Genomic DNA, 14016 nt, shown 5'->3' on the forward strand with positions numbered 1-14016 from the left:
GATTGGCTGGGCCTGGCTCCCAAGTGGGTGGGCCTCTCCAAGGCCCACCCATGACTACACCCCTGCCCAGTCATGTGAAAACCATAGATTAGGGCCTAATGAATTTATTTAAATTGACTGATTTCCTTATATGAACTGTAACTCAGTAATCTTTGAAGTTGTTGCATGTTGCGTTTATTTTTGTTCAGTATAAATATAACCATCAATATGCATTTCTATGACAAAAACAAAATGGTAGGAGTTACTAATCAAATGTTATATAAGTGAGCTGTATTTGTGTTTTCTGAATTAGGATTAAATGGGGGAGAACGGGGTTAAATGTAACGGGGGTCAGTTGTAACAGGATAAATAACTTGTTGTTGTGTTGCAGTGCCAGCTGGGTGTTCTGCCCCTGGGGACAGGAAATGACCTCGCCCGCGTCCTGGGCTGGGGCTCGGCCTGCGACGATGACGCACAGCTGCCTCAAATACTGGAGAAGCTTGAGAGGGCCAGCACCAAGATGCTTGACAGGTAGGAGAGGGAGGGAGGGAGGGAAGGAGGAGAGAGGGATGGAGGAATGAGAAGAGTGAGAGGGAGGAGGTAGGGGAGGGATAAGCTGTAGAGAGCCAGCACCAAGATGCTCGACAGGTAGGTGAGGGAGAGGGAGGGTAGAGGAGTATGGTGAGGAGGGAACGAGAGAGACTTAGGGAGGGAGGAGGAGAGAAGGAGGAGAACAGGGGGTGAGGGAAATATTCACCAAGATGCTTGACAGGTGAGAGAGGGATGAAGAGGGAGGAAGAGCATGTAACTAACTGTTAAAAAGTCACCATTAAAGGAACCATATGCAGAAATCACTCCGCCATTTCCTGGTTGTTAAAATTCTAATTTCAGTTTGTGACAAAACAGGCATTGATTGTGTAGAGAATCATTGTACCATCTAAACCGCTGTGAAATATATTTTCCATAACCAAAAATATTGTATTTTAAGCTCTTTGAAGCTGGTATACAAAACCGAAAGTAAAAGACGTAAAAACGAAACTTAAGAATGTGGGGACATAGAAGATATACCGCTTCTTAGACATGCTTTCATTGACAATGACAGATCTATAACTCAGATTTCTATGTGAATTTGGTCAGGTCGGCCAAAAAGTTACATATTGTAGCTTTAAGACAGCTATCATTAGTCCTCCCAGCCCCTAAACTATCCATTGTTTTTATTTCTTGTCCAGGTGGAGTATTATGGTATACGAGACCAAGTTCCCGCGGCAACATTCCAGCTCCATGGTGACGGAGGATTGCAGCGATGACTCTGAGGTACCTGTCAATGACATAAATTCCTGTTATACACATCCTGATAGTTTTAGCTGAATTTGAATACAATTGCAGTTACATGCCATTTATGGAGTCGTCAGACACTTGTCTTCAGATATACAGTATGTAGGCTACTGAGCTTGTCTGATGCTTTAAGCACACTGTGATTTAAATAACGAAGACACACAAATGACTCAAGAGGGAGCCAGAGATCAAGATAGCCTAACCAAAATAAAAAATAAAAACCTGTTCCCAAACCACCACCTCCTGCTGCTGCTGGCCTTCAGAGATTCTGCCATTACGCTCCTGAAGTTGCTGGAGTGCCAATTAAATGAAACTGTTCCACGAAAATGTGCATATGAAAATCATAACTGGCACGCAGATCAGTAGAAATGGTAAGACACATTTTGTTTTACCATTTCTACCGATCTGCGTGCCAGTTATGACTTTCATATGCACACTTTCGTGGGACAGTTTCATTTATTTTATAATAAAGTCTTTGTATCTCAAAATCATTGTCATGTGGTTAATAAAAATTATATCTAAATGAAAATTATACAAATCTAAATGTAACATCTATTGCCATTGCCAACTATGTAAAAATAGCCTACATAAAGCCAACAAATAAAAACATTGCAGCCTGCAGGTAGAAAATATCCTGAATAAAAATAACCGCATGGCAAGGATTTTAAAACATTGTATCAACTATCAACTTGGTCCAGCCTGAAGCTTACCCTAACAAACTTGCAACATTGTATAAAATATCAGCCCTGAGCTCCTGACAGACACAGCTGTAGGCTATTTATTTGCGCAAAGGATAAGAAGTAATCAGGTAGGCGTATTTTATGATGTTTCCACCAGATCAGAGCATTACATTTGTTTTCCCTTTCACACAGAGTGGTTATCGAAATATTTTTCAAATAGGCTACATTGAGGAGCTATTGTCATTCTCAATGGATGTAGAAACAGACTTTGTTTACTTGCTGTTTGAGGTGAAGAAAGAATTACTATAAGAAGCTCCACAGCTCATTAGTGGTGGTGAGTTAAGACAATCAGAAATACTATCAGATCCCCAAATGGGCACATTTATAAGGCTACATTTGCGTGCAGGCCAGGTAGCCTAGGCTTACTTCTATGCGTAATCAGGTTTGCGTCCTTACTCAACATTGACAGGAGCGCTCCAAACAAAACACAATTAATATACTGAACAAAAATATAAATGCAACATGCAACATTTTCATTGATTTTACTAATTTACAGTTCATATGAGGAAATCAATCAATTTAAATAAATTCATTGGGCCCTAATTTATGAATTTCACATGACTGGGAATACAGATATGCAACTGTTGGTCACAGATGCTGTTGAATCAGTTTATTGATATGCCACACCTGTCAGGTGGATGGATTATCTTGGCTAAGGAAGAATGCTCACTAACATGGATGTAAACAAATATGTGCAAAGCAATTTGAAAAAAATAAGCTTTTTGTGCATGTGGAACATTTCTGGGATCTTTTATTTCAGCTCATGAACATGGCAACAACACTTTACATGTTGCGTTTATATTTTTGTTCAGTGTAAATTAACAACTCGTAAATGGAATGACATTTTCCAAAACTTGTTTCTCACAAGTGTAGCCTAGATTGTGCACTCTGTAAACAACGTGTCCACTCTGACAATGAGAACAGTAAAATACTAATAATAATATATTGAATGCATTAACAGAAATTATGGTAACCAAACAAACATTGTAGATTAGAAATTAACGGTAAATGTACTACTGGTGATACTGGTGTGCCTCCACAATGTCACCTTGGAGAGTGATGTCTGGTCACATGGTATGTTGAATGCTGAACGAGAGACCTTGGTTTATTGTTTTTATCAAGTTGTGACAGTGGTTCCTTGCAAAGTTTGATTTTTATACTTTTTGAGTTTGGATCCCGCAACTCTGTTAGTCTCAGTTGCTGTGACCGGTACTATCTTCCCGAGATCCTGCCAGACCAAAAAGTCTGAAGTTGTTTACCGATGCTAGCTACTAGCCTAGCTGGTAGCTATCAGTATCAAACTAGCAGGGTTATCCACAAGCAGCTTGAACACAGCCCGCGATGCGGTTAGCCTTTGTGGCTGGGACCGCTGAGGTGTCCCACACTAATTGTGGCTGTATTCCCTGCTGCTTTTTCCCTGCAACCTGACCTGGCTGGAACTGCGTTGTATAGCTACCAACGTTAGCTGATGCTGCTACCAACAGTACGTGCAAAGACACTGCTTTCACATAAAGACACATATTTCTGCTTTTTGGATTTTGCAATTTGTGTGAGCTCTTTTTGTTCACTTAGTTGAGAATTCCATATAAAGAGAGAGACATGGAAGCCCAGCTAGCCTAGCTGGCCGGCAGTATCAAATGGAGGTCGCTATTGAACGTTTTCAACGCTGCAGGAGCTGTGTTTACTTTGCTTTATTCCAGGACAATGTTGACCACCCAGACTTTCAATGTAGCAACTGTTTGCTTGCAGAGGACTACAGGGGCGAAGTGGCTACTCTTAGCAAACAAGTAGCAAACCTACACAAGCTACAGGGGAACCCACGCCTGCCTACTTTTTCTTTCTCGTCTACCCCAGTAGCCAGACGCCGCTCTGGTGTGGTGGAAGTTTCAACGCCTGGCCGGTACTCTGCAGGGATCCCTCCTCGAAGGGGTCTCCCCCTTCCCTGGAGAATGGAGCTAGTAGGATGCTCATGGATGACTTGGGGGATGTTCCTGTTCTCAACCCAACCAACCAGCCATGGAGATATGTCACTCGTCGTGGAAGTCGAAGACAGTGTCCTCTGGCAAAGGGGGCCTCCTTGGAGATGTTAAGCCCGGTCCAGGCACAGACCAGAAACGGCTTCGCCGTCCTGGATTCAGAGGTTCCGGCGCCGCCTTCCCTAGGGGCTTCCGATTCAAGATCGGATCCGGAGCTACTTGCGCCTTCGTCCTCTGTTCCGTCTCCCTCTCCGGTGGCTTCTACCTTGGGTTCAGATCCTCAGAGCTCCCACCCTCATCAGACCATGAGGCTGCCTGAGACTCCGGCCCATTCATCATCCACGATGGATACTACAGCTGGATTTGGTCCATCACCCTTCGGTCTTCGAGGCGTTTGCGAAACCACTTGAGGCGAAAGAACGTCCAGACCTCCTCAGCCATTGCACCAGCTGTCGTCATCGCCATCTCTATTGTAAGAAACATCTTGGTTCCCGGAGCATAAACCCTGTGCTATCCTGGAGCACGAGTACAGGACATTACAAGGCTGCTTCCGACCATTTTGTTGTTGTTATTCTGTCTCTCACTGTTCATATAAACCTACCATTAAAATTATAGACTGATCATTTCTTTGTCAGTGGGCAAACGTACAAAATCAGCAGGGGATCAAATACTTTTTTCCCTCACTGTATGTAGTGGTATAATGATGTACTGTTTTATCTTTTGTTTTATAAGTAATGTAAGTGCCTTAATGTGTTTGGACCACCAGTTGACTAAATGGGGTCAGCCCTAATATTTACAGTGCATTCGGAAAGTATTCAGACCCTTTGACTTTTTCCACATTTTGTTACGTTACAGGCTTTTTTTTACAGAAATTTTTCTAAATTCATTCAAAATAAAAAACAGAAATCAAATCAAATTGTATTTGTTACATGTGCCGAATACAACAGGTGTAGACCTTACTGTGAAATGCTTACTTACAAGCCCTTAACCAACAATGCTGGGGGGGGGGGGTCAATGCAAATAGTCCGGGTAGCCATTTCATTAGCTGTTCAGCAGTCTTATGGCTTGGGGGTAGAAGCTGTTAAGAAGCCTTTTGGACCTAGACTAGGCTCCGGTACCGCTTGCCGTGCGGTAGCAGAGAGAACAGTCTATGACTAGGGTGACTGGAGTCTTTGCCAATTTTTAGGGCCTTCCTCTGATACCGCCTGGTATAGAGGTCCTGGATGGCAGGAAGTTTTCCCCCAGTGACGTACTGGGCCGTACGCACTACCCTCTGTAGCGCCTTGTGGTCGGAGGCCGAGCAGTTGCCATACCAGGCGGTGATGCAACCAGTCAGGATTCTCTCTGGTGCAGCTGTATAACTTTTTGAGGATCTGAGGACCCATTCCAAATATTTTCAGTCTCCTGAGGGGGACTAGGCATTGTTGTGCCCTCTTCACAACGGTCTTGGTATGTTTGGACCATTACATTTTAGTAATTTGGACCATGATAGTTTGTTGGTGATGTGGACACCAAGGAACTTCAAGCTCTCAACCTGTGTGTCTAGGGTTTCTGGGATGATGGTGTTGATGTGAGCCATGACCAGCCTTTCAAAGCTCTTCATGGCTACAGACGTGAGTGCTACGGGTCGCTAGTCGTTTAGGCAGGTTACCTTAGTGTTCTTGGGCACGGGGACTATGGTGGTCTGCTTGAAACATGTAGGTATTACAGACTCGGCCAGGGACAGGTTGAAAATGTCAGTGAAGACACTTGCCAGTTGCTCGGAGTACACGTCCTGGTAATCCGTCTGCGGCCTTGTGAATGTTGACCTGTTTAAAGGTCTTACTCACATCGGCTACGGCGAGCTTGATCACACAGTCGTCCGGAACAGCTGGTGCTCTCATGCATGTTTCAGTGCTGCTTGCCTCAAAGCCTGCATATAAGTAATTTATCTAGTCTGGTAGGCTTTTGTTCCTGGGCAGCTCACGGCTGGGCTTCCCTTTGTAGTCCGTAATAGTTTGCAAGCCTTGCCACATCCGACGAGCGTCGGAGCTGGTGTAGTAGGATTCAATCTTAGTCCTGTATTTACGCGTTGCCTGTTTGATGGTTTGTCTGAGGGCATAGCGGGATTTCTTATAAGCGGCCGGGTTAGAGTCCCGCTCCTTGAAAGCGGCAGCTCTACCCTTTAGCTCAGTGCAGATGTTGCCTCTAATCCATGGCTTCTGGTTGGGGTATTGACGTACGGTCACTGTGGGGACAATGTCATCGATGCACTTATTGATGAAGCCGATGACTGATGTGGTATACTCAATGCCGAAGGTTCACCATCCATCAGGACAATGACCCTAAGCACACAGCCAAGACAACACAGGAGTGTCTTCAGGACAAGTCTCTGAATGTCCTTGAGTGGCCCAGACAGAGCCCGGACTTGAACCCGATTTAACATCTCTGGAGAGACCTGAAAATAGCTGTGCAGCGACGCTCCCCATCCAACCTGACATAGCTTGAGAGGATCTGCAGAGAAGAATGAGAGAAACTCCCCAAATACAGGTGTGCCAAGCTTGTAGCGTCATACCCAAGAAGACTCGAGGCTGTAATTGTTGCAAAAGGGGCTTCAACAAAGTACTGAGTAAAGGGTCTGAATACTTATGTAAATGTGATATTTCAGTTTTTTTTTTGTAATACATTTGCAAAAATGTATAGATCTGTTTTTGCTTTGACATTATGGGGCGTTGTGTGTAGATTGATGAGGGGGAAAAACAATTTAATCAATTTTAGAATAAGGCTGTAACGTAACAAAATGTGGAAAAAGTCAAGCGATCTGAATACTTTCCGAATGCTCTGTGTGAGGTGATGCTGTGCAGTTTAAGACACATTTCCTGAAGACTAGCCTGTTTTCGACCTTGATTGTTACCTGTGCCACAGGTGCAACAGATTCTGACCTACGAGGACTCTGTGGCAGCCCACTTGACCAAGATCCTGACTTCAGATCAGCACTCAGTGGTCATCTCCTCAGCTAAGTATGTTTGTCGCTTCAATCAGTCTGCCTGCCTGCTATGTCCATTCCGTTTCTTATGTCCAGCTTCACTATCGCAAGGGTTGTTAGGTGTGGATTTCGTTGACCTGACTGTGTGTGTGTGTTGTGCCTGTGTTTTGCATTTTTGTAGGGTACTGTGTGAGACAGTGAAGGACTTTGTGGCTCGGGTGGGGAAGGCCTACGAGAAGAACAAGGAGAGCTCCGAGGAGTCAGAGGCTATGGCCAAGAAGGTAAGCTGGGAGGAACCATGGCTTTGTCCCAATTATCTCACCTTGTTGACATCCCTTCACTGATTTTATGTAAATGACTGGTATTGGAAATATGGTGGAAACTCCCTCCAGCCATGTTTGCACTAATCCAGTGAATCCGATCTGTGTTGATTGGTCGGTTGGTTGCAGTGTGGGGTTCTGAAGGAGAAGCTGGACTCGCTGCTGAAGACGCTCAACGAGGAGGCGCAGGCATCTACTATGATGCCTGCCCCCCCCCCCACCATCGCTGAGGAGCAGGAGGAGGGCGAGGGGGTTCTGGTGCCTTCGTCGCCCGCACCCGCTGCCCTCCCGTGCTCCCCCAGGCCCCTGACGGGTATCTTTAAACCCAGGGAACAGCTGATGCTGAGAGCCAACAGCCTGAAGAAAGCCATCAGGCAGATCATTGAGCACACTGAGAAAGGTGAGATGTGATCTTCCTACCGCTACTTCTGTTCTATAGAGTTCATGGTTGGGGTCAATTCAGGAAGTAAACTGAATTTCCAATTCAGACCTCCATGAAAAGCAATTATGAAAATTGGAATTAGAATTACAATAAGGTTATTTTTCCTGTAAGGGAACTTTTTGTCTGATGTGGTAAAAAAAAATAAACAAACATAAAAACATAGTAGACTACACTGATCTACTTCACATACTTGATGTTTCACATGTTACATAAAAACAGGACAGACAAAACATCAAAGCCATGAGCATTGCAACAGTAGAGCAGGACTCCTGGGTAACCTTGTAGCCATGTCTCAGATCAGGCTTGATAGTTATTGGAATACGAATTTCAGTTGACTTCCTGAATTGAGTGAAGCGAAATGGAATGGATGTACCCCAACCCTGATATAATATAGTTGCCATCTATCATCTATACTCATCTTCTATCAGCGGTGGACGAGCAGAATGCCCAGACTCAGGAGGTGTTTGCTCTGGGGGTGGAGGAGGAGGGGGAGGAGGAGGAGGAGGAGGAAGAGCAGGACAAGCTGTCTCTGCAGTCGTCCTACAGCGGGAACGCCTGTAAAAGCACCAGGAGTCATCCAATCCGCAGAGGTCAGTCATTGAACCCGGAGTCTCCTAACCTGGGTCATGTTAATTTGGTACCAAACGTAAGAAAACAGTTCGAACCAGGGAAGGACCACCTTTTAAATTGTTTTTCGTTATGTGCCCTAATGAACACGGCCCAGATGAAACTGATCATTTAATTAATGATGCGTGCCCATTTTTTCTTGAAGATTATCACTTATAAATGTGCGTTGTTTTTCAAATGAGTGGGTCTTTAATCAAGATCCCAGTGTCTCATGTCTTTCTGTGTCTCATGTCTTTCTGTGTCTCATGTCTTTCTGTGTCGCATGTCTTTCTGTATCTCTGTTTCATCCTGTAGTGTCCAAGACTCCTTGTGAGAAGCTCATCAGCAAAGGAAGCCTGTCACTGGGCAGCTCAGCGTCACTTCCTGCCCAGACAGGAAGTCGCGAGAACATGCCGATGCTCAACACCAAGATCCTCTACCCAAGTAAGGGCACAAGTTCTCACCAGCTCTGTACCGAGGGCCCTCAGTTCCCAAATCGACCCCGACCCCCTTGGACACTTGTGTACATTGTAGTGCTGCGCGATTAGTTCTTTTTGAGGTCGGTTCGATTATAAAAAACAAATCACAATTTTCAATTTCAGTTTCGATATTTCTTTTTAAACAAATGCACTATGCATTATGTGAGTTAAATGCTGTAACAACACAGAATAAAACAATTAATTAAAGTCCTGGGACGGTAGTGACTGCCCATTACTGCTTATCACTAAATAACGATCAGTTATTCACATTACTTTACTTTAATAAAATATTTCAGTTGTTGTGTATATAATTTTTTTTTTATTTGATGACTTTATTATTTCATTCCAAGTCATCATCTCATCTCTATAGAGCTGCTGCCTATGCTGTCTGACAAAATCACTATTTTAGTAGTTCTTCAAAGTAAATAAAGCATACTTTTAGGACTGCTGAATACCAACTAACAATCACTTACAGTGAGGGAAAAAAGTATTTGATCCCCAGCTGATTTTGTACGTTTGCCCACTGTCAAAGAAATGATCAGTCTATCATTTTAATGGTAGGTTTATTTGAACAGTGAGAGACAGAATAACAACAACAAAAATCCAGAAAAACGCATGTCAAAAATGTTATAAATTGATTTGCATTTTAATGAGGGAAATAAGTATTTGACCCCCTCTCAATCAGAAAGATTTCTGGCTCCCAGGTGTCTTTTATACAGGTAACGAGCTGAGATTAGGAGCACACTCTTAAAGGGAGTGCTCCTAATCTCAGCTTGTTACCTGTATAAAAGACACCTGTCCACAGAAGCAATCAATCAATCAGATTCCAAACTCTCCACCATGGCCAAGACCAAAGAGCTCTCCAAGGATGTCAGGGACAAGATTGTAGACCTACACAAGGCTGGAATGGGCTACAAGACCATCGCCAAGCAGCTTGGTGAGAAGGTGACAACAGTTGGTGCGATTATTCGCAAATGGAAGAAACACAAAAGAACTGTCAATCTCCCTCGGCCTGGGGCTCCATGCAAGATCTCACCTCGTGGAGTTGCAATGATCATGAGAACGGTGAGGAATCAGCCCAGAACTACACGGGAGGATCTTGTCAATGATCTCAAGGCAGCTGGGACCATAGTCACCAAGAAAACAATTGGTAACACGCTACGCCGTGAAGGACTGAAATCCTGCAGCGCCCACAAGGTCCACCTGCTCAAGAAAGCACATATACAGGGCCGTCTGAAGTTTGTCAATGAACATCTGAATGATTCAGAGGAGAACTGGGTGAAAGTGTTGTGGTCAGATGAGACCAAAATCGAGCTCTTTGGCATCAACTCAACTTGCCGTGTTTGGAGGAGGAGGAATGCTGCCTATGACCCCAAGAACACCATCCCCACCGTCAAACATGGAGGTGGAAACATTATGCTTTGGGGGTGTTTTTCTGCTAAGGGGACAGGACAACTTCACCGCATCAAAGGGACGATGGACGGGGCCATGTACCGTCAAATCTTGGGTGAGAACCTCCTTCCCTCAGCCAGGGCATTGAAAATGGGTTGTGGATGGGTATTCCAGCATGACAATGACCCAAAACACACGGCCAAGGCAACAAAGGAGTGGCTCAAGAAGAAGCACATTAAGGTCCTGGAGTGGCCTAGCCAGTCTCCAGACCTTAATCCCATAGAAAATCTGTGGAGGGAGCTGAAGGTTCGAGTTGCCAAACGTCAGCCTCGAAACCTTAATGACTTGGAGAAGATCTGCAAAGAGGAGTGGGACTAAATCCCTCCTGAGATGTGTGCAAACCTGGTGGCCAACTACAAGAAACGTCTGACCTTTGTGATTGCCAACAAGGGTTTTGCCACCAAGTACTAAGTCATGTTTTGCAGAGGGGTCAAATACTTATTTCCCTCATTAAAATGCAAATCAATTTATAACATTTTTAACATGCTTTTTTCTGGATTATTTTTTTGTTATTCTGTCTCTCACTGTTCAAATAAACCTACCATTAAAATTATAGACTGATCATTTCTTTGTCAGTGGGCAAACATACAAAATCAGCAGGGGATCAAATACTTTTTTCCCTCACTGTAGATCATGTATTTTCAGGTAGAGATACCTGGCGAAGAAACTGCTCTCTATGTATCCCCTCTTGATCCGCATTTTTCTGTCCCTTACGTAGCAGGCGTAAAAGAAACACAGACCGGTCATTGTAGTTAGTTTAGCATAGAAAACTTGATAATTATGTTGAACATTGGCCTGTTGGAAACTACAACTGCCTACTACATGGCACAGTTTGGGCATGATCTGATTCATCTCTAGAGAAACTGCAGCGCAATGTGCGCATTGAGCTCGCAGAGAAAACCAGAATGAAATGGAATTCAAATAATTGAACCAATATTGGCCATATAGTTGTTTAAAAAACGAAAAATAACCAACATTTTGGTTAATCGCTCAGCACTAGTACACCGGAAATAATTGACACCTATTTGTAACAATATTAGACATTATATTCCTGTGATATACACTACGAGTCAAAAGTTTGGACACACCTACTCATTCAAGGGTTTTTATTTATTTTTACTATTTTTTATATTGTAGAATAATAGTGAACACATCAAAACTATGAAATAACACATATGGAATCATGTAGTAACCAAAAAAGAGTTATTCAAATAGCCACCCTTTGCCTTGATGACAGCTTTGCACACTCTTGGCATTCGCTCAACCAGCTTCATGAGGTAGTCACCTGGAATGCATTTCAATTAACAGGTGTGCCTTCTTAAAAGTTAATTTTTGGAATTTCTTTCCTTCTTAATGCGTTTGAGCCAATCAGTTGTGTTGTGACAAGGTAGGGGGGTATACAGAAGATAGCCCTATTTCGTAAAAGACCAAGTCCATATTATGGCAAGAAAACCTCAAATAAGCAAAGAGAAACGACAGTCCATCATTACTTTAAGACATGAAGGTCAGTCAATCCGGAAAAGTTCAAGAACTTTGAAAGTTTCTTCAAGTGCAGTCGCAAAAACCATCAAGCGCTATGATAAAACGGGCTCTCATGAGGACCGCCACAGGAATGGAAGACCCAGATTTACCTCTGCTGCAGGATAAGTTCATTAGAATTACCAGCCTCAGAAATTGCAGCCCAAATAAATGAACAGAGTTCAAGTCAGACACATCTCAACATCAACTGTTCAGAGGGGACTGTGTGAATCAGGCCTTCGTGGTTGAATTGCTGCGAAGAAACCACTACTAAAGGACACCAATATGAAGAAGAGACCTGCTTGGGCCAAGAAACACGAGCAATGGACATTAGACCGGTGGAAATGTGTCCTTTGGTCTGGAGTCCAAATTTGATATTTTTGGTTCCAACGGGGCCGTGTCTTTGTGAGACGCGGTGTGGGTGAACGGAGGATCTCTGCATGTGTAGTTCCCATCGTAAAGCATGGAGGAGGAGGTGTTATGGTGTGGGGGTGCTTTGCTGGTGACACTGTCTGTGATTTATTTAGAATTCAAGGCACACTTAACCAGCATGGATACCACAGGATTCTGCAGTGATACGCCATCCCATCTGGTTTGGGGTTAGTGGGACTATCATTTGTTTTTCAACAGGACAATGACCCAACACACCTCCAGGCTGTGTAAGGGCTATTTTACCAAGAAGGAGAGTGATGGAGTGCTGCATCAGATGACCTGGCCTCCACAATCCCCCGACCTCAACCCAATTGAGATGGTTTGGGATGAGTCGGACGGCAGAGTGAAGGAGAAGCAGCCAACAAGTGCTCAGCATATGTGGGAACTCCTTCAAGACTGTTGGAAAAGCATTCCAGGTGAAGCTGGTTGAGATAATGCCAAGAGTGTGCAAAGCTGTCATCAAGGCAAAGGGTGGCTATTTGTAGAATCTCAAATATAAAATATATTTTGCTTTGTTTAACACTTTTGGTTACTACATTATTCCATATGTGTTATTTCATAGTTTTGATGTATTCACTATTATTCTACAATGTAGAAAATAGTAAAAATAAATAAAAACCCTTGAATGAGTAGGTGTGTCCAAACTTTTGACTGGTACTGTAATTTTGCTCTGTCTGTGCTCAATTGTCAGTCAGTGTTAAGTGTGTGTGTGTTTATGTGTGTGTTCAGGTCTCAGGGCTGGTATCTCTGGCTCCCTCTCCAGCAGTTCGGTCATCAGCAGACTGCTGGTCAACGCTGACTCCTTCAGCTTCGACCCAGAGACCTTGTGAGTGTCCACGTTTCAGTCTTTCTCCTCCTTCCCATAAAGGGTTAGTTAACTTTTTAGGTTTTAGCTGATTTTCAACTTACCTTTGGTGTTGTAATTTCATCCAAACCGTTTGTAGGTTTGTTAGCTGGTTATTAAACAACGTCCAGAATTTCCTGACCAGCGTCTTTGGAGCATGGAGCAATGCTAGTGGACACGGATTGAAGTAGCTAGTGGTATATTAAAAAGCATGGGAAAGAGCTCTGCCTTCCTCTTTCAATGTCCCTGCTTTCCCCATGCGTTTGAAGTGAACGATCCCGTTATGCCCAACCTCATCGTCATCATCTAACTTTTGAGCCAGAGTTGTGAGTGACCATGTACTGTGTTTGGTTTCAGTGACTGCTACACTGAGAAATGTGTGATGAACAACTACTTTGGGATCGGCCTGGATGCTAAGATCTCACTGGACTTCAACAATAAGCGGGACGAGCATCCAGAGAAGTGCAGGTAACTGAGGAATGAGGCGGAAGCTCTCGCCTGCTAACTAAACCAGGTAGACCCAGTCCTGGATAGGGTGAGAAGCAGAGATGGAGTCTTGATCTCGTGGTCTTTGTCTTGAGACCACATAAATACAGTGTTGGTCTGGTCATGGTCTCAATACACAGGGTCTTGATAGATTGGGTCTGGGTCTCAATAGATTGGGTCTGGGTCTCAAGTGGTCTAGTCTGGGTCAGTGTAAAACTGTAAAACAGACCAAACAGTTTAGAAATTAACTTTTGGGATTGGAAAAACACTTTGTGTAAACTTAAACGACAAAAATTAAATAGAAAGTAGAAAATATTATGTAAATAACAATCACCAAAGTAAAACCAGTCAGGGAGAATCGAAAATTCAAAAAACAATTAATTCAGGAATATTTGTCTGACCGGGCAAGAAGGGCACACCGATTGGGGCCCACTTTGATTTT

General features: G+C 43.7%; 1 protein-coding gene across 1 annotated transcript in view; it reads left to right on the forward strand.

The window, feature by feature from the left end:
- Positions 1 to 14016, forward strand: part of LOC311105995 (diacylglycerol kinase delta-like) — a 91803-nt gene that overhangs the window by 38084 nt on the left and 39703 nt on the right. Inside the window, exons 10-18 of the mRNA XM_084148249.1 lie at positions 371 to 510; positions 1209 to 1293; positions 6935 to 7029; positions 7177 to 7276; positions 7445 to 7715; positions 8186 to 8347; positions 8679 to 8807; positions 12974 to 13070; positions 13446 to 13556. Of these exons, the coding sequence (XP_084004375.1) occupies positions 371 to 510; positions 1209 to 1293; positions 6935 to 7029; positions 7177 to 7276; positions 7445 to 7715; positions 8186 to 8347; positions 8679 to 8807; positions 12974 to 13070; positions 13446 to 13556 (1190 nt within the window). The remainder of the gene's footprint in view (positions 1 to 370; positions 511 to 1208; positions 1294 to 6934; positions 7030 to 7176; positions 7277 to 7444; positions 7716 to 8185; positions 8348 to 8678; positions 8808 to 12973; positions 13071 to 13445; positions 13557 to 14016) is intronic.

This window comes from Coregonus lavaretus, assembly GCF_964263955.1.
Source record: "Coregonus lavaretus genome assembly, chromosome: 30".
NCBI classification, from domain to species: domain Eukaryota; kingdom Metazoa; phylum Chordata; class Actinopteri; order Salmoniformes; family Salmonidae; genus Coregonus; species Coregonus lavaretus.